Raw genomic sequence first — 27,293 nt, 5'->3', positions numbered from 1 at the left:
TGTGAAGATTAAACAAGAAATGCATGGGAAACACGTGGTCAACTAAAAAGATACATACACAAGTGTATAGTGCTTCTTGAATTCAGCCCAAAGCTGGGCAGATTTGATGCACAAGTCAGAAGGATGGGCTCTTGCTTACTGGGGTTCAGATTTAACCTCTCTGAATCTCATTTGTTTTTCTCATTTTTAAAATGAGGAGATGGAATTTCCATTGTGGCTCAGTGGGTTAAGAATCTGACATAATATCCATTAGGATGTGGGTCTCACTCTGTGGGCTAAGATTCTGGCATTGACATAAGCTGCATAGGTCATATATGCAGTTTAGATCCAGCGTTGCCGTGGCTGAGGCGTAGGCCTCAGCTACAGCTCCAATTCGACCGCTAGGCCAGGAACTTCCATATGCTGCAAGTGCAGTCCCAAAACAAAAAAGAAATAAAGTAAAATGAGGGGAATAATAGAACTATCTTATAATGCTCTGACACAGTGACACAGTATCTGAAAAGCAATTAATTGACACAGTATCTGAAAAGCAAATGGCACTGTGAGTGACACAAATTAATTCTATATAAATGCTAATTATTATTATTATCATTTCTATTTGGAGGAAAAACAATTCAATTTCAAAGAACTAAAACGTATTCTATGGTTGTTTCCTATAGTCATGTTATATAGAGGAGACTCAATCTAGGCCCATTGACCTGGATGGAGGCCGGATATTGAGTGTATCTAATACTCTGTATCTTGTCCTTGGTCAGGTTCTGGAAAAACTAGACCTCAAAATACATTTTGTTAAGGTAACTATACAAATCCTATGTTTTATAATCTCTTAGTTTGATCTACCTTGGTTCCAGGTGTGTTGTCTGCTGAATGTCTTATAGTTAATGCAGTATAATCTGAGACAAGAGACAGATGAGAAACCTAGTCAGTATAAAATGCAGTCAGTATAAAATGCAGATATTAGAACTTCGTAATAGTCGACCACAACTATAGTTCACAGCACAGACTGCTCTTCAGGGCTTTTTCTATGAAGATGTTGCTCCAGAGGGGAGTGTATGCTAGGTGCCCAGGACGTCACCACCTCTGAGTTTGAGTATAACCATACTTTACTTCCTTCCCTGGCACACTTGGCTAAGATTCCATTTTGCCTGATGATCATGGATAACCTTGCTAGATTGAAAGGTTCGAGGGGATTTTTTTTTTTTTTTTTTTTGTCCTGCCAGAAGGAAACACTAGTTGCCTTGCTTTTTTTCTGGTTAGGTTTTACATATATGTACTTTCACCCTCTCATAGTTTATGTGTACTTGGACGGGTCCTGCTCAAGTTTTAAAAAATCATTTTGGAACTGGTATCAACAATATAAAGTTTCACATAAAAGGAATATTCTTGAGTCAGTTATAAGTTATGGAAAAAGTTTAAAATGGAAATTTCTTGTCAAATTTGAAATATGAGATCCATGAAATTTTTAAACTTTCCTTTATTCTGTGCCTAGTTTGCAAACAGTCAGCTCGGAGGCTGCAAAGGTTAAGTCTGTTTATGCCATATATTTCCTTTTACAATTTAATTCATAGGTGATATATTCACATGGTTTAAAAAATATATTCAAAGATGTGACATGAGAAGACCTCCTCCAATCCTATTGTCCATGTGCCCAGTTCCTATGCTCTTCACACAGAAAATTTTGATTAGTTTTTTCTGTATTCTTTCAGCATTTCTTTGTATATATTATAAAAACATGAATTCATTTTTTCTCTTTTATAGATAAAAGAATACAAGTCTATACCTTGTTTTACTCAGTAACAAATTAGGATACTTAGAAAACTTCCTCATTCTTTCCTTTTCTTTGTGCCACAGCCCTCATCATGCGGAAGTTCCTGGACCAGGGATGGAACCCGCACCATAGCAGCAACCCGAGCTGCTGCAGTGACACTGGATCCTTAACTCACTGCCTCACAAGGGAACTCCCCTCATTCTTTCCTTTTCACAGCTGCATAGTATTCCAATTTAGGTATAAGGTAATCCCTACAGATAAACTTGTAATTTTAGAGTAGTTTTTAGATTTATAGAAAAGTTGAAAGAATATTACCAAATTCCCAGATAGCCCATAAAGTTTTCCCCATTGTGAATATAGCTATGATGCATCTGACACAACTAATGAGAAAATATTGATATATTATCATTTAAGTTCATATTTTGGATTTATTTATTAAAGTATTTTTCTGTTCCAGGATCCCCTCTAGGACACATTATGTTTAGTCATCATGTCTCCTTAGACTGAAATGTTTTCTAGACATTCTTTCTTTTTAATGGCTTTGACAGTTTTGAGAAGTACTAGTCAGATTCCCTGCAGTATGCCCTTAAATTAGAGTTTATCTGATATTTCTGTCATAATTAGACAGGGGGTAAGGGTTTTGGGAGAGGAAGACTACAGTGTCATTCTCATCCCATTATATCGAGGGTATTGCTATTGAACATGGCTTATTCCTCAGTGTGTCGGCCTTAGTCACCTGGTTGAGGCTCTACTTGTCAGGCTTCTCTACTGTCAAGCCACTGTTTTTCTCCCTTTCCATACTGTCCTCTTTGGAAGGAGTCCCTGTGTAGTCCACACTTAAGGGGTGGGGAGTGGTGCTTCGACTTCTTGAAGGTGAAGCATCTACATATATTATTAGGAATTCTACCTAGGAGATTTGTCTGTTTTACCCCAGTTAATTTGCAATCACTAATTTTTATCAGTGTGGATTCATAAGTGTTAATTTTGTACTTTGGATTATAATTCAACACCATGTTATTTTGTTCAAATTGCTCTAATTTTGGACATTGGGAGCTTTTTCAGTTGGCTTCTCTGTTTCTTTGACATATCCCTCATCATTTTGATTTGTGAGCACTTACTTTTGGTCACAAGCTGCCCCAAGCTCATCTTTTATGTTCCTCATTCCAGGTCTATGATCCTTTTTCTAAGGAGCCCTGGTTCCTTTATTTGAGAATGAAATTATACACCAAGAACTGGGTCCTGGGTGGTATGCTCCTTGCTACTGGATGTTATTGCTTTTGGGGCCTCTTTGTGAACAGAGCTAAGAAGTATGTGTGTATATGTGTTTACACTTAACAATTTATACATCTGTATTTCTATTAAGTTAAACAAGAGTTCACACTGATTTTTTCAAATGATATTTTTAGTTTTTTGTTTTTTCAAACATTACTGCAACTAATGACTTTACATATATGTCAGGTTACATGTGTGCAAGTGGATTTGTAGGATAAACTCCACAAAATGGAATTGCTACATCAAAGAGACAAATTGAATGGATAGTTGCTAACCTACATTCCACAAGATGGTTTTCAAATGTATACTTCCATTAGCAATATAAGATTTGTTTTATAACAGCTTTGACAGCTGAGAATGCTACCAAAATTTTAGTTTTGTCAGTCTGATATATGACAAGTGGCATTTCTGTGTAGTTTTAATTAGCAATTTTATTATCTTGAATGCTGAACTTTTCATTTAAGAATAATTTGTATTTATTTAGTCATAGCCATGTCATACTCTTCTATAGCATTTTTGGTCTTTTTCTTCTTGCTTCTGCATGCTCTTTTTATATCATAGAACTTAATTGTTTGTTGGTATCTGAGATGTAATGATTTTCCAGTTTCTTATTCTTCTTCTGATTGTTCTTTTGGTATTTTTTTGAGTGCAGACTTTTGACAAACTTAACTATCTTTGTCTTTATGGCTTCAAAATTTTGAGGCATAATTATAAAGGTCTTCCCCATTCAGGTTGTAAATAAATTAACCTCTGTTTTTCTCTAACATTTTTGTAGTTCCTTTAATTTTACATTTAAGTATTTGGTCCACTTGGAATGTATTCTGGTTTATGGATAGAGACAGGTTGGAATCCAGTTTTATTTTATTTTTTTTTCTAGATGGATACCCAGTTGCCCCAATATAATGTATTGAATAGTAAATAATTTCACCACAGATTTGGGATGTCATTTTACCAAATATTGAATTCCAATGCTTGAGTCTATTGCTAACACATTCTGCTTTGTCTCTTTGGTTTGTTTGTACAGTGAGCCACCACTCTGTCCAAATATTTGAGATTTTTATAATACTGCTACTACAAATACTACTACCACCACCACCATTGTCACTGCTACTACTACCACTACTACTGCTACTACCGACTACCACTACCACCACTGCTACCACTACCACCACTACTGCCACTGTTACAGCTACTGCTGCTGCTACCAATACTACCACCACCACTACTGCTATTATTGCTCCTGCTGCGCTACTACTACTACTGCTGCTACTACTACTTACTACTGCTACTAGTATTACTGCTACTGTTGCTACTAGGATATGCTATAGCTTATTATACTTTTTAAAGACAGTTTTTCTGGCTATTTTTATTGCTCTTCCATATTTTTATTATAATCACCTTGCTTAGTAACCTACCCCAGCTAAAAACATTAACCAAAAAATGTCAGTATTTTATTGGAATATTAATATTATAAATTAACCTGACAAGATTCATCATTACGATGTTCAGTCTTTCAAAGAATGTTGATTTTTTTCCTAATGTTGAAAACTTTTTGTGTGACCTTTAAAATGCTTTGACCTTTTATTCATTAGGGCTTGCACATTTCTTTTTAAAGTTTATTCTTACATAGTTTCTCTTTCTTGTTAGAGCATATATTTTTTCTTTTCTTTTTTCTTCTCATGCATGAGACCATTTTTATTGAGTATAATTTACAAGGCTGTGATAATTTCTCCTGTACAACATGACCCAGTCATACATAATATACATATCCATTCTCTCTCAGATTCTTTTCCCACATAGATTATCACAGAACACTGGGTAGAGGTCTCTGTGTTATACCTCAGGTCCCCATTGGCCAATTGTCCCATATACCTCAGTGTGCATATGCCAATCCCCCAGTTCATCCCTCCCAATTCCCCCACCTGTCCACTTCAGTAATCATAAGTTTTTCAAAGTCTGTGAGTCTATTTCTGCTCTGTAAATAAGTTCATTTGTATCATTTTTTCTTTATATTACACATATAGGTGATAGCATAAGGTGTCTGTCTTTCACTAATTTCACTCAGTATGATAGTTTCTAGGTCCAACCATGTTGTTGCAAATGGCATCATTTCATTCTTTTTATGGCTGAGTAATAATCCCTTGTATATATGTACCACATCTTTATCCATACCTGTGTGGATGGACATTTAGGTTGCTTCCATGTTTTGGCTATTGTAAATAGTGCTGCAATGAACACTGGGGTGCGCCTATCTTTTCAAATTATGGTTTTCTCTGGATAGATGTCCATGAGCGGGATTGCTGGATCATATGGTAGTTCTATTTTTAGTTTTTTGAGGAACCTCAATATTGTTCTCCATAGTGGTTGCACCAATGTACATTCCCACCAATAGTGTAAGAGGGTTCTCTTTTCTCCATGCCCTCTCTAGCATTTATTATTTGTAGACTTCTTGGTGATGGTCATTCTGGCTGGTGTGAGGTGGTATCTTAAGGTAGTTTTCATTAACATTTCTGTAATAATTAGTGATGTTGAGCTTGAGCATCTTTTCATGTGTTTTTTGGCCATCTGCATGACTTCTTTGGAGAAATGTCTATTTAGATCTTCTGCCCATTTTTTGGATTGGGTTGTTTGTTTTGATATTGAGGTGCAGGAGGTATTTGTATATTTTAGAGAGTAATTCTTCACCAGTTGCTTCATTTGAAAATGGTTTCTCCCATTCTGTGGGCTGTCTTTTTTATCTTTGTTTTCACATATAAATGTTTTTTAAATTATCATACAGTAAAACTGAATTTTCTTTTGACGTACAGTTCCATGGACTTAAACTTGGATAGGACACATAACTACCACTACAATCATGACACAGATCAGTTACATCACCTCACAAAACTCTGTCATAATATCCTTTCATGTCCTCTCCCCACCCCAACCTTTGGCAAACACTGACTTTGTGTCTTTTTTTAGAATTTCCTATAAATGTTGTCAGACAGTATACAATCTTTTTAGGCTGACTTCTTTAACTCAGTATGATGTTATTGAGATTCATCCAAATTGCTGTATCATGGCTAATTCACTTTTACTGCTGAGTAGTGTTACACTGTATGTTCACTGTATACCATAGTTTATCTATTCACCATATTGACAGACATTTGGATTTGTTTTTAGTTTTGGACACTTATGAAGAGAGCTGTTACACAACACTCATGTACAAGTTTTTGTGGGAATATATGTTTTCTCTTCTTTAGAGTAATGACTAGGAGTGGGATTGATGGAACATAATTTTATCGGAAACTGCCAACTATTGTCAAGAGTTGCTGTGCCACTTTGCATTTCCACAAGCAAAACATGAGTTCTAGTTGTTACGTATCCTTGTCAGCACTTGCTATTGTCAGTATTTTTTATTTTAGCTGTTCTAATAGATGTGTAGTGGTATTACACTGGTTTTCTTCTCATGAGAAAAGAGAAGAATTTTACATTTTCTTAACAACTAATAATGTTGAACATCTTTTCATGTGTTTATTTGCTATCCTTATATCTTCTTTGATGAAGTTTCTGTTGAAATTCATCACCCATTAAAAAAAAGATAAACCTTATATCAGAATAGATTTATATTTATAGAAAAATTACAAAAATAGTATTGTGAATTCTTGCATACTCCACATAGTTTCTCTTATTTTCTATTTTTAACATCTTATGTTATCATGGTACTAATAAAACAGTTGTACACATCATAATTAACTGAAGCCCATGTTTTATTAGATTTCCTTAATTTTTACTTACCATCCTTTTTCTGTTTCAAGATCTCATCCAGGATACCACATTACATTTGTAGTCATATCTCCTGGGATTCCCCTAGATTGATAGTATCTCTGACTTTAGTTGTTGTTTGTTTTGTTTTGGCTGCACCCAAGGTATGTAGCAGATGTTCCACAGTCAGGGATCGAACCAGCATTGCAGTTGTTACCTACACCACAGCTGGGGCAACACCAGATCTTTAACCTGCTACACCACAGAGAAACTTCCTGACTTTTCTCGTTTCTGATAACTGTGTCCATTTGAAGAGTACCGGTCAAATATTTTGTACAATGTTCCTCAATTCAGGTTTGTCTGATGGTTAGAAGTTATGGGTTTTTATGGCTTTGCCCATTTTTAATTGTTGTTTTCTTATTGTTGAGTTTTGAAAGTTCTTTATTTATTACAGATACAAGTCCTTTTTCATGGATATAACTTAAAAATAAATTTTTACCTGTCTGTAGCTTGTCTTTTCATTCTTTTAGCAATGACTTTCACAAAACAAAAGTTTTAAAATTTGATAAAGTCCAATATATCCATTTTTTTCTTTTATGGGATATGTTTTGGGGCTCATGTCTAAGGACATCTCAACAAACCAGGTCATGAAGATTTCCTCCCACATTTTCTTCTAAAAGTGTTATAGTTTTACATTTTAAATTTATATCTATGATCAAAATGGAGATAACGGTATCAAGTGAAAAGTTTTAGGTTGAAGCATTTTTTTAATATAGATGAGTAGTTGTTCCAATAACATTTATTAAAAAGGCTACAATGAATTGCTTTTGCATATTTATCAAAAAATCAGATGACAATTTTTGTGTGAGTCTATTTCTGAATTCTGTCTTCTGTTCCACTGACTTATGTGTTTATCCCTTCAATAATTCCACATTACTACTCTAACTTTATTACCATAACTTTATAAGGAAATAAAAGCAAAAATAAACAAAGAGACCTAATTAATTAAAACCTTTTTACAGCTAAGGAAATCATCAACAAAACAAAAAGACAACCTACCAAATGGGAGAAAATATCTGCAAATCATATGACTGATAAGGAGTTAATATCTAACATATATAAAAGGTCAAATAATTCAATATAAAAAAAAACAAAACCCTAATAACTTGATTAAAAAATGGGCAGAAGAACTAAACATTTTCCCAAAGAAGAAATGTAGGAGTTCCCATTGTGGCTTAGTGGGTTAAGGACCCAATGTAATCTCCATGAGGATATGGGTTTGATCCCTGGCTTTGCTCAGTGGGTTAAAGATCTGGCCTTGCTATCAATCTGTGGCATAGGTTGCAGATACGACTCAGATCTGGTACTGCCATGGCTGTGATGTAGGCATGCCACTGCTTAAGAACCCCTTGCTTAAGAACTTCCATATGCCACAGGTGTGGCCATAAAAAAAAGAAAAGAAATGTAGATGCCAACAGTACACGAAAAGATGCTCAGCATCACTAATCATTAAGAAAACGCAAATAAAACCACAAAGAGATATCACCTCACACCTATCAGATGGTTATCATCAAAAAGAATACAAATAACAGGAGTTCCCATCATGGCTCAGTGGTTAACAAATATGACTAGCATCTATGAGGATGCAGGTTCTATCTCTGGCCTTGCTCAGTGGGTTAAGGATCCAGCATTGCCGTGAGCTGTGGTGTAGTTTGCAGACACTGCTCGGATTCTGTATTGCTGTGGCTGTGGTGTAGGTCAGCAGCTACAGCTCCAATTCGACCCCTAACCTGAGAACCCCAATATGCCATGGGTACGGACTTAAAATGGCAAAAAAAAGGGGGGGGGCAGAGAATACAAATAACAAATGTTGGTGAGGATGTGGAGAGAAGGGAACCCTAATACACTGTTGGTGGGAATGTAAATTGGTACAGCTACTGTGTAAAACAGTACACAGGTATCTGAAAAAACAAAAACAGAACTACCATAAGACCTGGCAATTCCACTTCTGGGTGTATATCCACAAAAACCCAAACCACTAATTCGAAAATATATATGCACCTTAATGTTCATAGCTGCAATATTTACAATATCCAAGATGTGGAAGCAACCTAAATGTGCATCAACATATTAATGGATAAAGAAGAAACACACACACACACACACACACACACACACACACACAATGGAATACTATGCAGCCATAAAAAGAATGAAATTTTACCATTTGCAGCAACATGGATGAACTTCCAGTGCATTATGATAAGTGAACTAAGTCAGAGAAAGACAAATGCTGTATGATTATATGATAATGTAAAAAAAAAAAAAAAAAAAAAAAAAAAAAAAACCAACTGGGGTAATTTCTGTAATTTCTTCTCCTAGCCTTACTTCCCTATCCTTCCTCTAAGATTTTCCCTTCTCTTTCTCTTCTCCTCCCTCCTTTACATACTCCTTCTCTCTCTGTCAGGTTTTGGTAAAAGATAATTCTAGCCTCAAAACATTGTTAGGAAATATTCTTTCCTCTATTATTTCTAGAAGATGTTATATATAATTGGTGGTATTTCTTCATTAAATGTTTAATGGAATTTTCCAGTAAAAACATCTGGGCCTGTAGATTTTCTTCCAGAAGTTTTTAGCAACCAATTCAATTTATTAAATTGTTAGAAACCATCAGGTTATCTATTTCATCTTGGGTAAATGTTGTTAGTTTGTGGTTTTTGAAAATCAGTAATTTCCTTTTTGTTTTTTAGTTTACATATTATAGGTGGTATTCTCTATCATCTTTAGGTCTTTAGTTATATCCCTTTTTTTTTAATACCTGGTAATGATAATCTGTGCCTTTTCTCTCTCTTTTTTTTTTTGTTTTGCTTCATGTTTATCAGTTTTACTGACCATTTCAAAGATCAAGATTTAATTTCATTGGTTTTCTCTATTGGCTTTCCATTTTCAATTTCATTGATTTCTGTTATTATTTCTTTCCTTTCTGTTTGATTCATGCTTTTTTTTCTGGTTTCCTAAACTTCAAGCTTATATTATTTATTTCAGATTTTTTTCTTTTCTAATATAAGCACTGAAATTTTCATCACCATTGGCTCAGATGCACCACATAAATTTTCATGTATTTTGTTTTCATTTATTTAAAAATCTTTTCTAATATATGTTGAGATTTTCTCTTTGACTCATGGACTATTTAGAATTATGCTGTATAATTCCAAGTGTTCAGAGACTTTTCAAACATAGCTCTATTATTATTACTTTCTTGTTTAATTCCATTGTGGTCAGAGAATCTATCTGTATGAGTTTTTTAAATTTATGGTTCTGGCACAGGATATGGACCACCTTGGTGAATGTGCCATATGAACTTGAAAAGAATTGACTATCGTGTTGTTTTGGGGTGGACTGTTCTATAAAAGTCAATTAGATTCAGTTAGTTGATGGTATTTTTCTTTTGGTTTATCCTATTTGTGGCCTAGTCAGTCTCTTGAATTTATAGGCCTATTTTATTGAAAAATGGGCAAAAGACCTGAGTAGACATTTCTCTAAAGAAGAAACACAGATGGCCAACAAGCACATGAAAAACGCTCAACATCACTGATTATTAGAGAAATGCAAATAAAAACTACTATGAGGTACCACCTCACACCAGTCAGAACGGCCATCATTAATAAGTCCACAAAGTACAAATACTGGAGAGGGTGTGGAGAAAAGGGAACCCTCCTGCACTGCTTGTGGGAATGTAAGCTGGTACAACCATTATGGAGAACAGTATGGAGGTACATTAGAAAACTATACATAGAACTACCATATGACCCAGCAATCCCACTCTTGGGCATATAGCTGGACAAAACCTTCCTTAAAAAAGACACGTGCACCTGCATGTTCATTGTAGCACTATTCACAATAGCCAAGACATGGAAACAACCCAAATGTCCATCAACAGATGACTGGATTAGGAAGATGTGGTATATATACGCAATGGAATACTACTCAGCCATAAAAAAGAAAAAATAATGCCATTTGCAGCAACATGGATGGAACTAGAGACTCTCATACTGAGTGAAGTAAGTCAGAAAGAGAAAGACAAATACCATATGATATTATTTCCATCTGGAATCTAACATATGGCACAAATTAACCTTTCCACAGAAAAGAAAACCATGGACTTGGAGAATAGACTTGTGGTTGCCAAGGGGGAGGAGGAGGGAGTGGGATGGATTGGGAGCTTGGGGTTAATAGATGCAGACTATTGCCTTTGGAATGGATTAGCAATGAGATCCTGCTGTGTAACACTGGGAACTATGTCTAGTCACTTATGAAGGAGCATGATAATGTGAGAAAAAAATGTATACATGTATGTGTAACTGGGTCACCATGCTGTACAGTAGAAAAAAAAATATATTGGGGAAATAACAATTGATTACAATTAAGACTACTTGAAAAAAATTTTAAAAAAAGAAAGAAAATAAATGGGAAAAAAAAAGAAATTAAAAACAACCAAACAACTAAAAAGAAAAGGAGAAAAAAAAGGAAGAAGAAAATGAAGGAAGGAAGAAGGAAGCTGTGTTCCACTGACACAAGCATGTCTTTCAATTGAGACACAAACACCTCATTTTTGCTATACCCTGGAACAAAACACCTCATGTTTATTGTGCTCATTGTCTTTTGATTATACACTCTAAGATCAAGTTCTAGTTCTGCCATTTCCCAGATATGCAACCTTGTTCTCTAAACTACTTGCTTAACCCTAAGATAGTGGTTATGACACCTCCCAGTTGGAGTTGCTCTGGGTTCCATAATGTATGTTAAAGATTACACTGCCTACCACTCAGAGTTGGCAATAAAAAAACAATAGATTTCCTTGCTCTCCTTCTAAGAAGCAATTCTATTTATTCTCAAACAAAAGTCTTTAATATCTAAAATTGCTCCAAGGAAGAATTTCCAAATTTCCTATAGTACTCATCAAGGGTATATGTAAAAAAAAAAGTCACAAGAGCTAACAAGAATATTAGTAAAGTCTATTTCATATGGTTTTGATATTGACCAAAATAATTCCTCTTAACAGTAATTCTAAGATTTCCCAGTAATACTTACATGATAGTTCAAACAACAAAAAACTGCCTAAATAAATCTGGATTTCTTGACATTTGGGGAATGGATGACATTGATAAGATTTTAAAATAAAATGTACATATCTTTGGCAAATTAATTATTAAGAGAATTTTAGCCCTGTTAAGTATTATTTGAGGTTTTATAACTTAATGAAGATATGAACTATATTTTTGCTATACCCTGGAACAAAACATAATTTTCACTGAAGGAATTACTAAAAATTAGGAACTTTTTGCTTAAGAACATTAATTTAGACAAATGCACTAAATTTTCTTTTCTTAAAAAAAATAAAAAATAATATACTTACTTCTAAGATTATGAAGTAACATATCTAGTAAAGTCATAAATTTTGAATATTGAATAATAGAAAAGTCCATTCCTCTAGCCCACAAAAATCCAGATACATAATAATCCAGTAGAATGGCTTCCTTTAAACAGGTGTGAAGGTTTTTGAAATTCAAAAACTTTTCCAGTTTCCTGCAACAAAGAGAAAAATCCAGATATTAAAATAGATTAAATACTGACCAGTTCTTTTTCTAAGTTTCAAAAAAATATTTTTCTTGAATGAAAATTCTGTAATGCTCATAATCTAAAAATATTCATAGTTATATAAAAACCCTAAGTGTAAAATGACATTCAAAAGAAGTGGGGGAGAGGGGGAGAGAGAGAGAGAGAGAGGGGGAGAGAGCGCGAGAGAGCGCGAGAGCGAGAGAGCGAATGCAAACTCATCTTGGTCCTCCTTCTCTTCCTCTTTCTCCTAAATCTCTCCTCTCCCCTCCCTCTTCCTTACTCTGTCTTTCAAGTATAGTAACTTTACTTTTTTCCCTCTCAAATTCAATGTCTTTTTCCATTTATATGATCAAGTTTCTTTTATTTATGACAAAGTACTGAAACTAGATTGTTAAATATTGTTTTCTTTTTTTAAGAATTCAAATTATGTATATATTACCCACTTTTTTCTATAGCTTTAATTTTATCTTTAATCTTCAAAAATTTTTTCAAATCATTTGATTTTCATTTTATATACTTCTGTCATTACTGTCTTCGATGTCCTTTGTGTTTTCAGCAGTGTTAATTTTCCCTTGGCCTGCTTATAAATTTCACCTCTAAAAGATCATTCCTTTTCTCCTTTTTTTAATGTTTCAGCACCTTTTATTTTTTTATTTCTATCTTCAGTTTTTGTATCTCTGGTTTGTACTCTGCGATTGCTTCATAAGTATTCTTAATTTATGATAAAGATTGACATTTTGTTATCTGTTCATGGGCATATTTTTCTGGTGTTTTTTTCTTTGCCTGCCAGTCCTTTTTTCTATTCTTCAGGTTTTTTTTGTTTTTGTTTTTTTTTGTTGGTTTTTTTTTTTGTTTGTTTGTTTTGCAATGTCTTTGTAATGTGTACTCCTTGCTTAGTACTCAAACCTGGCTATATTAAAAGATATTTTCTATATGAAAGGTTTCCATCAATTATTCCAGTTTTTTATTCTTTATTCAATTAGCAAGGAAAAAGAATAAAAGAGTCATAAGTTCTTTTTACTATTTCATAAACCACCTATTTCTTGTAAAGATGGGAAGTATCTGCTCAAAGTCTGTATATTTTGGTCTTGCTGTTACAAACAAGGGTTCTTGGAATGGCACTTCAGGGCTTTCTCCTCACCTGGAAGGGTAAGTATATTTTTAAGCTCATTCTAAGTCTTCGTTCGACTATGTGCATCCTCCTTGTACTATCTTCGGTACTTTTGCTTGATCTATAATGCTGCTGGCAGGCATTCTCACCTTTTGTGGTTTGGGCTTTCAGCATTCTCCTTGTTAGAACAAGGATGGAGTTGGTATTTGCTTGATGTTTATATGTGATTCTGAGGGAGTGTGTATATGTGTGTGTGGTGAGAGTGGGGGGTTGTGGCAACTTCATACTGTGCCATTTTCAAAAAAGAGAGTCCTTCTTATTCATAATATTGAAATAAATTATATGATCAGAATATATACAGCAAGACTAAACAAGTTTGGGAACAAAGTAAGCTGATGTTGTGTTTAACACACTCTCTAATATCCATTTCATTTACAGTGGTATCAAGGTAGACCTCAACCCACAAAGTGAGATCTAAGTGTTCTCAGCCCATCATGGTAACCTCATCTCCCTCTCATAATGCCATACAATGCCTTTCAGCTTATGACATTCTCTGTAATTACTCATCTATGGTGGGCACACTCCTAAACTGTTCTAGTGAATTATAACTAATAGTAAGATTCACTTGCTTCTGTGGAACAAAAACACAAAAGAGTAAATCAATACCTTTGATTGCTACTGGCAGTTGTCTTACAACCATAAGAAAAATCAATCCTAAAATTAAGCCTCATTTCTTGATACAATTGAGGATTTGAGTCAACCAATCCTGGAGTCATTATACCATTTAGTCTTAAGTGAAGGTCAGTAAGAAAACTTCCATAGTAGTAAAAATTTGTGGCATTTTAATGGAATCAACAAATAGGCCAATGGAAAAGGGAGAAAGCCCAGAAACCAACCCAATATATATGGGAACTAGTATATGACAGAGGCAGTATTTCAAGTCAGTGAGGGAAGTATGAAATCTTTTAAAATGGTGCTGGCAGCACTGACTATCCACATAGAAAATAAAATAATACCTCACCCAACATACATATTAACATATGTATGTAGGTATGTATGTATGTTACATAGATTAACTAATACACAGATTAACTAAAACAACCAAATTAGCATTTTATTCTGAATTATATTCTGACTCCCTAAATTTTGGTTACTTGTCACTTTACTCATTTCTACTACCTAACATTCCTAAGGAAAAATCTGAGGCCTGGCTGACAATTTTATTCTCTAAGTGACTGGCTTTGTCTCAGAGATAACACATGAAGTTTTATTATACTAAAATATTTAAATCAAAGCTTTTAAGAAGTTAATTTTTTTTTCTGATCCATTATGTTGGATGTATAGTCTACTAAATTCTAATTGCTTTGACCTGCATTTTGAAAGTTTTCTTAAACTTGTTTTCCATAATATTGACTTGATTTTCAGCAAGGTCTACACTGGTTTTACTCTACCTCAGTTTCTTGCCTTTGTTCTAAAAGCTTCTTATTTACATATTTTTATAATCTCTTCTTTCATTTTTGTTTTATGGAATCAATGCCCTCTTAATCATCAGCTTTTGCCTTACATTTTCTTCTGTTTCTAGCAGTTAGTCTTCCTTCTAAGTGTATTCTTCATCTGCAATCAGCATATTATTGTTTTAATTAATAACATCAATACTTTGAATGTGTTCTTTACTTTACATTTTTATTTTTTCAATGTTTAACAGTCTATGAAAGAAGACAACTGCCTCTGAATATTTTTGGTGAAATATCTTTGAGGTCCTTCCACTTTGCTCTTCCTCAATGTCTCCTCTATCACTTTCCCTGGTACCATTTGAATCTTAACCTTCAACTCGAGCTACAAAGTTAATTTTTTAACATTTATTTTCTTTGTTCAATTATTTCACTCCAAAGGAGACTATGCAGGGAGGCATTTGGAGCAAGATATGGCTGCAGTTTGAATGCAAAGTGTCCACCCATTTTACTGGGAAAATTTGTAAGCTTTTCCTCTGCGGATAAAGGGGGATGGAACAGGGGAGAGGGGAGAGATGGCCACAGATGTAACATGAAAGAATGTAGGGAAAGAGAAAGATGCTTAATAGTGATTTAGGAAGTTATACTATAGTGAAGGATGATGGAACTATCTATGCTTTGTCTCACCAAGAATTTCAGTAAAAATATTACTTTACTCTTGCTTGCTCTTGAAATTGGAGTGCACTTTATTCTTTAAATATGATGACACATAGAAGTAAGCCTTAAGGCAGGAGCTGAACAGCTCATGGAGACTAGTCATAGAAAGGTTATTAAAAGATATCTCCATGTTATTTCTATGTTTAAATAGTTATTTTCAATTTAGTCCCTACTTTTTTTTCAAAAGGGATTTGGGTGGATCTGTAAATAAAATCAGGGTTATATTAAAATACAAATGACTGACAGTAGTTAGGAGATTGTGAGAAATATATTCAGCTATTTAACTTTGCTTGAAGTGTACTCCAGAAATATATTTTAATCATATTTTAACATTTCATCTGGTTGGTTGCTTTTATGGAACAAAATTTTTAATTTTAAACAGTAGGGAAATGTGCTGATGTCCTATAATTTACCTAAGTACGTTTACAGTGTGGTAGACTATATCATTTTGGCATACTTCTGCCACTTGATGACAGGATACCTCAAATATATTTGTCATTGTGCAAGGTATATAATCCCTATTTATAATAATGCCATTTTAAGTAGAACGTGAATGATTGACTGCAATATTTCAGGATTACTGTTACAAAAATCATGTAACAACCCTTGAGAAAATTGCTTTGTAAAGAAATGGCTCCTTACATAACACTTGGTGTCATTTACACAAACTCTATGTCCTAAAATTTCTTACTTTAGATGAATTCCATTAATGAGTTGGTCATAGATGCATGCTAAAAGGATGATTTCTTCGGTCAATGTGCTGTTGAATCTAGTTGTTTCTATGTTGCTAATTTCTGTATCAATCTCTGTATTATTTACTTTCTCCTAGAGCTCACCTCTTAAAGATTAAAAATACTTTTAGGATTTAGATATTTAACAACAAAGAGAGTCAGTAATTGAAAGAAAGAAAAAGACTGTCACAAAATACTGTCATACACAGTACAACTTAAGATCTGGTGAGAAATACACATGTCTAAAAAGCATTTGTTTGAAATGTATTTTATTTACTATTAACTGCATTTAATATAACATCTTTTATTTATGATTTAATACAAATAAGTTATAAACTATGTTAAATATATGTCATTCATATTAATCTACTGTTGCCTAGTTAAAAATCTATATGGGGTTACCTAGAAATTGAAGATAACAGTTACTTGAAGTTTAAATAATCAGTGATATCAATACAATCAATGAATTTTTCTAATCAATTCTGACACTAAAAATAAGAATTCCCAAAGAGTATTTGTTTCTATAAAAATGATAAAATCACCATGAAATACTTGTTTAAAACCTGTGAAATTTTTAACTTATAAAGATGTATTTAGCAAGCAGTATGGTAAATCACGGATCACCAGGATTTCTAGCAGGATTAAAAAGTAGTGGAGGTGAAGAGCATCTTGGGAAAAGGCCTGTCAGTGTCATTCGCCTGCTCTTAATATGCCTTCCCTTCTCAGTCTTCTCTTCCAGCCAGTACATTGGTCGTATTTCCTTCTCAGTAGTAAATCACCTCCATTCCATAATATTTGTAAGATTTACAAATGATAACCACTGACAGAGTCATTTTCTCTTTGCCCATTATGGTCTACAGTACCCTGCTTACATCCAGAGGACAGGCCTACAGAAATTGTACCCTGGAACATTACAGTCCAGAACATCACCATATCACCCCCACTTTGCACACATTACTAACAATCAGGCTTCCATTATTACAGTGAGATAATTTTTAAAATGAGTATTACTGAAAATACCTTTTAGGAATTTGTGGGGTAGATATATCTGAGTACACATTAGAGTTCTAAGCCAATGATCTACTGTAGAAATCAACTTTAAGAAAAAGATGTACATATATTAGAATCAATGCCTATAAATTCAGCTATATTCATGTATTTAAACAAAATGTATGAGATTAGTTAGAGTACTTAATAGAGCTTCATATAGAGTAAAAATCACAGGTGGATGGCTAATATTTAGGATTTCCAAAATTATAAAATATATTGACTATTAACATTACAGAAAATACAATTTACTCGTCATGACGATACAGAAGACTTTAAAGGTTCTTGTGTGTACTGAAAGTTTCACATGTGAAAGAGGAAAGAAGATGGCATGTGTTAGTGGCTGCTTTTAACAATAAATCCCTAACTCTGTTAAGATTAACAAGTTGGTTTGAAATCCATTTCTCTCCATGAAGAAGACTGCTGAGCAGTGCAAAAAGTCACATCTTTGAGAATTTCTGTGTTCCAGAGTCTGGAGATCTATCTATCTATCTATCTATCTGTGCACAATACAACAACAAATAATTTGAAAAGAGGGTTAAAATGTGTAATAACATATCATGGTCATTCACAGATGCAGAACTAGAACTGCTCCATGTTCAGTTTTAATATTGAAGTACTTACCGTTGAACTCCGTCTGCATCCTCTGCTAGCATTTCTGTGATCTGGGCAACTGAAAGAAAATCGGGAGATAGAATCCTTTCATGCTCCTGGAATTCAGCTCCATTCTACCAAAAAAAAAGGGAATAAGTCATTTCAACCACATGTTTTGCATATGAATCCCAATGACCTCAAAATTTGTTCTTACTTTCGTGTAATTGCAATCAGGAAAAAATTTAAAACCCATAGTCTCCAAAGTAACTACTTTTCTTTTCCATTTTGAAGTGATGGTACCTCTCTTCTGAAAAGCTGAAGTACTGGGTGATGGTTTTCAACTGACAAACATTTTTGAATATCTATATATTCCTCATTGAACTCGGGGCTCAAGAGGAGGCAAAAATAAGTAAGAAAGACTTATTAGCCTCAAGAAGCTTAAGATCTAGTGGGAGGAACAAATCAAAGATGACTTTAAAAAAAGAAAACAAAACGGTAAGTGAGCCATAATAAAGGTGTCATTCAGGCTAAAAAAGGAAGGGACAAGGACAGGATCAGGACAAGGAAATCTATAGAGAAGAACGGTCTGTGAGACTGAGCATGCATGCTGCCCCAGGTGAATGAATCAGCAATACCAAGGTGATAAAGACAGGACAGTTGGGCATCAGTTCTGTAAACATCAAGTGGTGTTCACAGTGGTGCCTAGGGGGACTAGTTGAACCTAAGTGGAAGATGGGCATTTGGAAGAGATTGCAGGAGATCTGAAACTTAATAATCCAAGAAATATTTACTGAGTGATTATAAGACCCAAGACACTGATTAAGGCATCATACATATTTTAGACCCTGGTTGGTTGATGAAGAACAGGCTAAAAAGTCTGTTCTTCATAATATAGACAAGAATAAACCATGAAGTTTTTCAGCAATGAAATGACAAGATAAAACTACACTTTACTGAATGGGAACCTGTAGCAGGGTGAAGGAAAGACAGATGTTAAGAAAGGACAAAAAGGAAGAATTAAATGAAAAGGTCATTAAAACAGTTCAGGAATAAGGCAGTGGGCTGCAATGGGCTCCTAGCAGTGTGCATGAAAAGAAAGGGATAAATGCAATATATTATGTATGGGGGGGCTAAAAGAGGAAAGAATGAATGGAGATTCTAGATGACTGGAAGAAAAAGGAGGTGATCCTCTGAGCCTCCATAAGCACATATGCCACCTCTGTGTGAACTAGACAAAGGCATCCTCTCTGGGTGGAGGAAGTGCTAAAAGGCTTAAGGATGATGAAGCCCTGCACCCAAGTGCACCGCCTGTGAACAGTGGTGCTCACCTCCTGCTCTGCCCTCAGCTAAGTCCTTTTGTTTGCAAAAACATACATGACACTCTCATTACATGGACAGAAAGAGGACTTCTGAAGGAGTTCCCATTGTGGCTCAGCAGTAATGAACCCAACTAGAATCCATGAAGATGCGGGTTCCATCCCTGGCCTTGTTCAGTGGATTAAGGACCCAGGGCATTGCCGTGAGCTGTGGTCTAGGTTGAAGATGTGGCTCAGATACCACATTGCTGTGGCTCAGGCTAGCAGCTGTAGCTCTGATTTGACCCCAGTCTGGGAACTTCCATATGCCACAGGCGCGACCCTAAAAAAGGACAAAAAATTTTAAAAGAAAGAAAGACAGAGAGACAGAAAGAAAGGTGAATTTTTGGAAGACGATGGTAGTTTTAAGAAGGCAAGATGATGAGTTTGCTTCCAGTGGTTGAATGTAAGGTGGAATATGCATAGCAAGAAAGACATGTTTAGAGGTTAATTACAAATGTGAGAGTTGGAAAGGTCAAGCTGTTGGTTTAGGAGTTAGTACCAATGTAAGAATGGGTGAAACTACCCAAAGCCAGAGCTTGGAGAAGAGCTATAAATGAAGGATGGAAGAGGAGATAGAGAAACAGAGGTGAGATAGCAGCAGCTAAACAAAAATCAAAGAGATTTGGGGGAGAGAAGGGGCAAACATTTTCAATTCTACAGTTATTTATCCTTTCATGTGAATGATCTCCAACAAATAAGAACAGTAGGAAATGTTTTGCTATAGTTAACAAAATCACATCCCAAGTTTTTCTTATTCCTTTTTAAGAACAGAAAAATCCCAAAGCTAAGACTCATTGGTAATGATAATCAACTTAATGTTTGTAATTTAATATTAGGTTATTATGATTTTATTTTTAAAAACCCAATTTAGAAATAAAATGTGCTATTTTATTAGCAATCTTTTTGTAATCTAGGGGTAGCAAATTAACCTAAACTAGGTCATACTATTAGATTATAAATTCAATAAGAAAACATATTTTAGTATCTAATATAATACCTTGCACCTAGTAGGTCTCAGATATTTATTAACTGAATTAAATGCACTCAGTTTTTAGAGTGGATAGGATGTTAGTCCACAATGTATGGTTATACATTTGTTTAAATATTTGTTGGTTACATGTATATTTTTTATTATTGGCAGTAAAGTGTAATTATTACTACACTGTTAACCTCGTTAGATGGTAAATTCCTTAGGAACAATCATTTAATCTTTTACTTCTGTTTAGAATTCTGCAGGTCTTAGTTAGGTCAACATAGGTTGTTAATCAACTGTCTGAATTCATCTCCATCCCGTGATGACACTGCTAGATGATGGAACATGACGAAAAGCCAGACTTGGATTTGGGGATCTCATGATGGTCTGATGAATTTTGTGACTGATGGGAAAGGATTTAAACTTAAATTCGGATTCATGTAAAAAAATCACTTTGATAGGTTTTAATACACATGAGATTGCTATCATTACTCATAATGAATAGAGATATACATGAAAGGTACATTATATAGACATTCGGATCAGTTTTATTAGGTTTGAAAATTCCTGAATATGAGAAAATAGGTCACACAAGAATTGTGTGAGAGAGAATACAATAACCTTAACCTTCTGTATAACAATAATTCTAGCAAAGATGCATAATATTAATGCCTCTTTTTATAACTAAAACTTGATAGCTTAAGATAATCATCTTTAGAAGGATTTACCTCTGTTTATTTATTTTCTTTTGTTTAAAACTGAATTCCTGGGCCTATTTTAAAGAGAGCTTTTTTATTTGTTTATATACTGCCTTTCTATAGTAGAAAGGATATAAAGTGGCTAAAAATTCAATACATATATCCCAATTTATAAAAATTAAAGATACAATAGAAAATTCATAAATAGACTAATAAAAATGTAAATACATAATTATCATTTTCCCTATAAAATTACATCTCTGACTAGGAGACTATGTTAGCTAAACTTCACTGTAACTCATTTTATTCCACCACCTGGTGGATTTTAGCTGTTATTCCAGAAGCATTAAAACTGTAAGCCTGATATTATTTGCCAGATAATCTTTTCTTTGAATTTTTTCTCTGATGTTACCTCAATTTTCCACATTTGTATATATGCCTTTCCTTTAGAATTTAAGCTTTTGGGGGCATCCAAAAACTGATAGTGTCTTAAAAGGGTCTTAATAAATGTTCACTACAGAAATGTAGCACAGCTTACCAAAGATGTCTAAGAGATGTTTCACAGTCATAGAGAACACAGGCTGGTCTAACACTTTGAAAGGCTTTCTTCAAACCTGAAAACAAATGAACTAAGAAGCAGCACTGTGCTGATACATGTTGGAGCCTGAGGTAAAAAGGAAAAATCAGTAATACTATTGCTGTCTTTATTTAAAATTTTGATCCATTATGGACTTTTTTGCATTAATTTTGATTTTTAAAATATTGAATTAAAATATAGTTTCTCTTGACTACTGACTTTTTGGCATCCCTTAAATTTTGTGCCCAAGGAGAATGTCTCAGTCACCCCACTGTACTCCTGGACATGGTAAAGAACCAATTTAAGAAAAACAGAAAAAGTAGTTGAAAGAAGGATAAGTAAAAGCAGGAGCTAGTTCTTTTAAATAATGAAGAGAATGGGTAAATCTTGGGTAAATGTGATTAAAGAAAAAAATGTCATATTAATTGGAAATATATTTGAAAATTACAAGGAAATGGGTGACTTCCTAGGAATATATACGTCATCAAATTTGACCATGAGTAAGGGAGCACATGGATCTGACCACACATGAACTAAACTGGAACCCTACTTTTTAAAAGGTCATAATGTCCAGATAGCTTTACACTTGAAGTTCTACTGAACAATCAAGAACACATAAATTGCTATAGACTGTAGATAAGTCATTTTTTAGAAGCCAGCATAGTCCATACACAGAAACCCGAACTAGCACAGAAAGGAAATTATAAGCCAAAATCATTAATGAATTCAGGTGCAAAAGTTCAACTTAAAATGGTATCTCAGAACACTGAATCCAGCATTGTACTAAAATAATAATAAGCTGTGGGAGTTCCCATCATGGCTCAATGGTTAACAAATCCAACTAGAAACCCTGAGGTTGTGGGGTGAACCCTGGCCTTGCTCAGTGGGTTAAGGATCCAGCGTTGCTGTGAGCTGTGGTGTAGGTCACAGATGCGGCTTAGATCTAGCATTGCTGTGGCTCTGGCATAGGCCAGCAGCAACAGCTCCAATTAGACCCCTAGCCTGGGAACCTCCATATACCATGAGTATGGCCCTTACAGACCAAATAAATAAATAAATAAAATAATATAAGCTGTTATTATGACCAAATAAGGTTAATTTTAGAAATGCAGATCATTAATAGGTTTCACATACTTCTGTCAAATTAAATGATTAAACAGTATAATTATATAAATAAAAAATAAACAGGCACTTGCTAGAATTCAGCAGCAAAACTTTCACTAGAATATGAATAAAAAAAGCTAAACATGAAAAAGGTTATATGCCAAAATATTATATTGAATGAAGAAATACTGAAGTATTTTTACAAAAATCAGGAAATTTTTTATTTCTGACTAGTAACATCATTATACTTTAACACACTGTAGAGGGTCTAACTAGTACAATAAAAGTACAAAGCATGTGACTTAAATATTAGAAATGAGGAAATTAAAAAAATCTTTATTTGAAGATTACATGGTTGCATACCTAAGAAACCTCCAATTGTACTAAAACGGTTTGAGCTAATAAGAAATTTTATAAGATGGTTACCTATAACATATATTTATGAAGGCCAATTACTTTCCTCTATATAAGAAATTAATTACAAATGGAAATGTCAAAAACTTGACTAAAAATATAAGAAAGGTAAAGAAATTATAAACTTTATCAAAAAGTTAACAAGATTTGATCAAAGAAATTTATTGGAAACTTCAAATTAAAAAAAATTAATTCTTCTCATATTATAAATGTAATGCAAGGACAATCTCAAAACTCAACTGTATCATTCTGGAACTACACAAAATCATTTTTTAAAGTTCTTATGGAAGAAGAACTTAAAAAGTTCTATGAAAGAGTACATATATATTGAAAAAATAATGAGGGACTTTCCAAATTAGATATTAAGTTAAATATAAAACAGTCTGGCAGTGTTTAGACAAACAATGGACAAATTGGTCAGTGTAAAAAAAATGGAGAATGGAAATTTAAAAATATACATATATGTATAAATTTAAGCATATACAGACATATTCTCTATTCTGTTCCACTGACTCACTGGCCATGCATGCGCCCATTCATGTACATATATAATGTGACAGTGGCAGCGGGTCCATTCTCAATGGGAAGAGACAGAGGATGGCTTACTTAGTAAACAAAACTGGCATAATTGATGGTTACTGTCTGAATAAAACAAAATTAGATCTTCATTTCATATGCGCAAAGTACATCTATCAAAAATTAATTTTAGCCGTGTTAAAGACCTAACTTTAGTCAAATAAAACTTGAAATATTAGAAGAAGATTGGACATGATTTGTGGAACCTGAAAGGGAGGCTGGAGTGGGGAGGAGCAGCAGGAAATAAGACATGACCGAGACAAGAAATCCAAAGACTAAGAGTAGGATGAAAGCGAGCCTAGATGTTGTCAGCGCCTCCATGCCCACCCATAGCCAGTATTTCCAGAGGTTTTGAGTGTCTGATAAATAATGCTACTGTGTATTTGCATGTTGAGGAATATCAGCACTGTTCTCTTAATATTTTGAGCAACTTTTGGGCCTCGCCACCAATAGCTCTGCACAGGTCCATCTACACTATGTGCTGTGAATGGCTTCAAGAAATACCTCCTGAATGATATTGCAATTGCAGGAACTTGCTCATTTTGGTGCTCACGTAGAGCCCCAACTGTTTCTCTCTAATCTGCCAGCGATGAGGTGGCAGCTATTTTCAAGGTCTGTAGGGACCGAATGTAGAGAGAATTGTCTATGCCACACCCTTTCCCAACATGTTGAAGATCTCAAGACAAGTGACATCATCTTTCCACTCAGGATTATGTAAGTGTCCCCTGATAAAGTCCCAAAGACACAGCAAATGTCATCTGTTAGGGGATTTGTTAACACTAAGAGACATTGTTCAGAAGAAGCAAATGGGAAATAATCATTTACACTTTCTTTTAGGTCTCTGAAGTGAGTATTTAAAGAATACTGCTTAAGGGGAGTTCCAGTTGTGGCGCAGTGGAACCGAATCCAACTAGGAACCTTGAGGTTGTGAGTTCGATCCCTGGCCTCACTCAGTGGGTTCAGGATCCGGCATTGCTGTAAGCTGTGGTGTAGGTCCCAGATGCAGCTCGGATCTGGCATTGCTGTGGCTGTGGTGTAGGTTCGCAGCTGTAGCTCCAATTAGACCCCTAGCCTGGGAACCTCATATGCCGTGGGTGTGGGCCTAAAAAGACAAAAGACCAAAAAAAAAAAAAAAAAAAAGAATACTACTTACATGATTATATACCCCAAATAGTATTTTTGAAAACATTAAAAGAAAGTCAGTTTATGAACAAACTATTGACAAAAGACTGATGACTGAATTCTAAGTATTCACTTACAAATTCACTTATAAATTAACTTCCAAGCATTTCACTTATAAATCTATATATAGCAAGTCTTTATTTTCAGACTGTCATCATTTCTCTGGTCTTGTACATTTAAACAAATACCTCCCTAAAGTTTAGCCTTATCTTTTAGAAAAAGGCATTTTTCTCCCATGTTACTAAAGAAACTGGACTGGTGGGATTCAGAAGGATGGCAAGAAAAGTTTATGCTTAAATTAAAAAAAAAATTGTTGAATTTTAAATTAAAAAAAAAAAAACTTCCTGGACCTTCATCTCATGTTTGCTTGTTCAAGGGATCTTATACGGTAGATTTTGGTCTATGATAACTACCTTTCCTGGCATACATCAGACCATCTAGAATATTGGTTAGTTATATTTTATTGAGTATCTACTATATGATTGGGATAACTGGTTTTATTTTAGGTATTGACAACAAACAACAAATGGGAAACCTCAGACTATTGGAAACTTATGCTTTATTTCCAATACACTTAGCAAGAAAAGAAATATTTCACTACTTGGCTCAGATGACTGGATGCTCTTCTGGTAAAGTCAATTTGGATATTGAATTCTTAAGAAATAATACTACAAGGGACTAGCTTTTGGGAGATCAACTCTGGAAAGAATCTGATCTGAGCAGAATCTTTCAGCATCTAACTGGAAAACTGTAGCCTTGGGAAGAGAGACACTGAGAGAGAGGTTTTTATCATCTTTTCTATCTAACCCCTGAAACTCATCATGGGCACAAATGGGTGGCAGGCAGGACTTATTCTAATGAATGACACAGCTTTAAGAATGAACTGTTTTTTCCATAAACCACAGGAACTCTGCTTTCATTAGAATGGAAAATGGAGTTTCCATCATGCAGTACTTTTTTTTTCTTTTAAAAAAATTGTTTTTGGCCGCGCCTTCAGCATGGAGAAGTTCCCAGGCCAAGGATCAAACCTGTGCCACAGCAATAACCTGAGCCACAGCAGTGACAACAGACAGATCCTTAACCTGCTGAGCCATAAGGGAAAGCTATTGATTCCTACAAGTCCTTCTCTCTCCTTTTTTTTTTTTTTTTTTGGCCCTAGTCTGTGGAAGTTTCCAGGCCAGGGATCAGACCAACACCAGAGGAGTGACCCCAAACCACAGCAGGCAGTGATAATGCTGGAATCCTTTACCAGCTGAGCCACCAGGGAACTCTCACAGCAGGTTAATCTTAGTAAATGAGCACAGTTAAGTGAGTCCAAATTCCGACTTGATTCCTTCAGTTTGTTACAAACTCAAAGTCTAAGCATGTCCAGAATTGACTGTCATGGGAAATACCTGCTCCTCCAAGAAGTTTACAAATGTGCCCACTGACAGTGCTAAAATGGCAGATAATCACTTAAGGTCTATAGCTGGCTCATTCCTTTGACTCATCCATTATTAAAGTGATTTTATTTTATTTTTTTCCTGGAACATGGCACTTCTAATCTTAAAAAAAAAAAATTGGGTTTTTTTTTGAAATGCACATTCATTAATCCCAAATTATCAGTCTTTCTCATAAAGGACATTATCTACATGGATATGTATACATGTCAGATGTACACTGACAACTGTACATAAAGTAAGTTTTTGCACATATTTAAATAACACGATTTAATTGGGAAATTTCCGAAGCCACTTTTGAAATTGTATTACTTACATTAGAGATCACAAGGGAGTAACTGGCTTAGTAACCAGTTTATCACATTAAAATGTATTTTTAATGTATGCTAATTTCAAAAGGCTCATAGGAGAGTCAGCAAGCTTTAGAAGTCTGCATTTATAGAATTGGGAAGAACCTGTTGGGGGTGACTTCAGTATCTCTGGGTAAGGCACTGAATTATTGGCTGTTTCCTCATTTATAAAATTGCAGCTAATATTTATCTTCTGGACCAAAAAAAAAAAAAATGTTACTTAGACTAAGTAATAAAGCCAGCAATATTAATTATAACATTATTATTCACCTTCAGAATCATAAAAAAAATGAAGAAAAAACTTCTTGGAGAACATGATTAACTCATGTGAAGATTTAAACATTTTTAGTAATATCTGGCATAGCAGATACATTCTTAATTAAAATCTCAGGATACTAAGTTTATAAGTAATTCGTTACCTAGAACCCATTTATTACTGAGAGCTGGTGATGGGAGGGGCCTGAGAAGAAATCTTTATATTACACAGGAAATTCACTGGAGCCCAAGGACGTTAAATAATTTTCCTAAAGACAAGGTGATGATCAGCAACCACGCCATAACCGGAAGG

At 34.5% G+C, this 27,293-nt stretch overlaps 1 protein-coding gene across 2 annotated transcripts in view; it reads right to left on the bottom strand.

Moving 5' to 3' along the window:
- Positions 1-27,293, bottom strand: part of C14H10orf107 (chromosome 14 C10orf107 homolog) — a 125,066-nt gene that overhangs the window by 97,077 nt on the left and 696 nt on the right. Inside the window, exons 1-3 of one of the 2 annotated variants that reach the window (XM_021072468.1) lie at positions 21,622-22,978; positions 18,085-18,188; positions 12,201-12,370 (exon numbers count right to left, since the gene is read on the bottom strand). In XM_021072468.1, coding sequence (XP_020928127.1) covers positions 12,201-12,370; positions 18,085-18,116 — 202 coding nt within the window. In that variant the 5' untranslated portion in view covers positions 18,117-18,188; positions 21,622-22,978. Of the gene's footprint in view, positions 1-12,200; positions 12,371-18,084; positions 18,189-21,621; positions 22,979-27,293 lie in introns of those variants that run through there. The other variant, XM_001924770.4, reaches the window with a different exon arrangement.

Source organism: Sus scrofa, chromosome 14 (genome assembly GCF_000003025.6).
Source record: "Sus scrofa isolate TJ Tabasco breed Duroc chromosome 14, Sscrofa11.1, whole genome shotgun sequence".
Classification (NCBI taxonomy): Eukaryota; Metazoa; Chordata; class Mammalia; order Artiodactyla; family Suidae; genus Sus; species Sus scrofa.
This window is presented reverse-complemented; position numbering and strand designations above follow the sequence as displayed.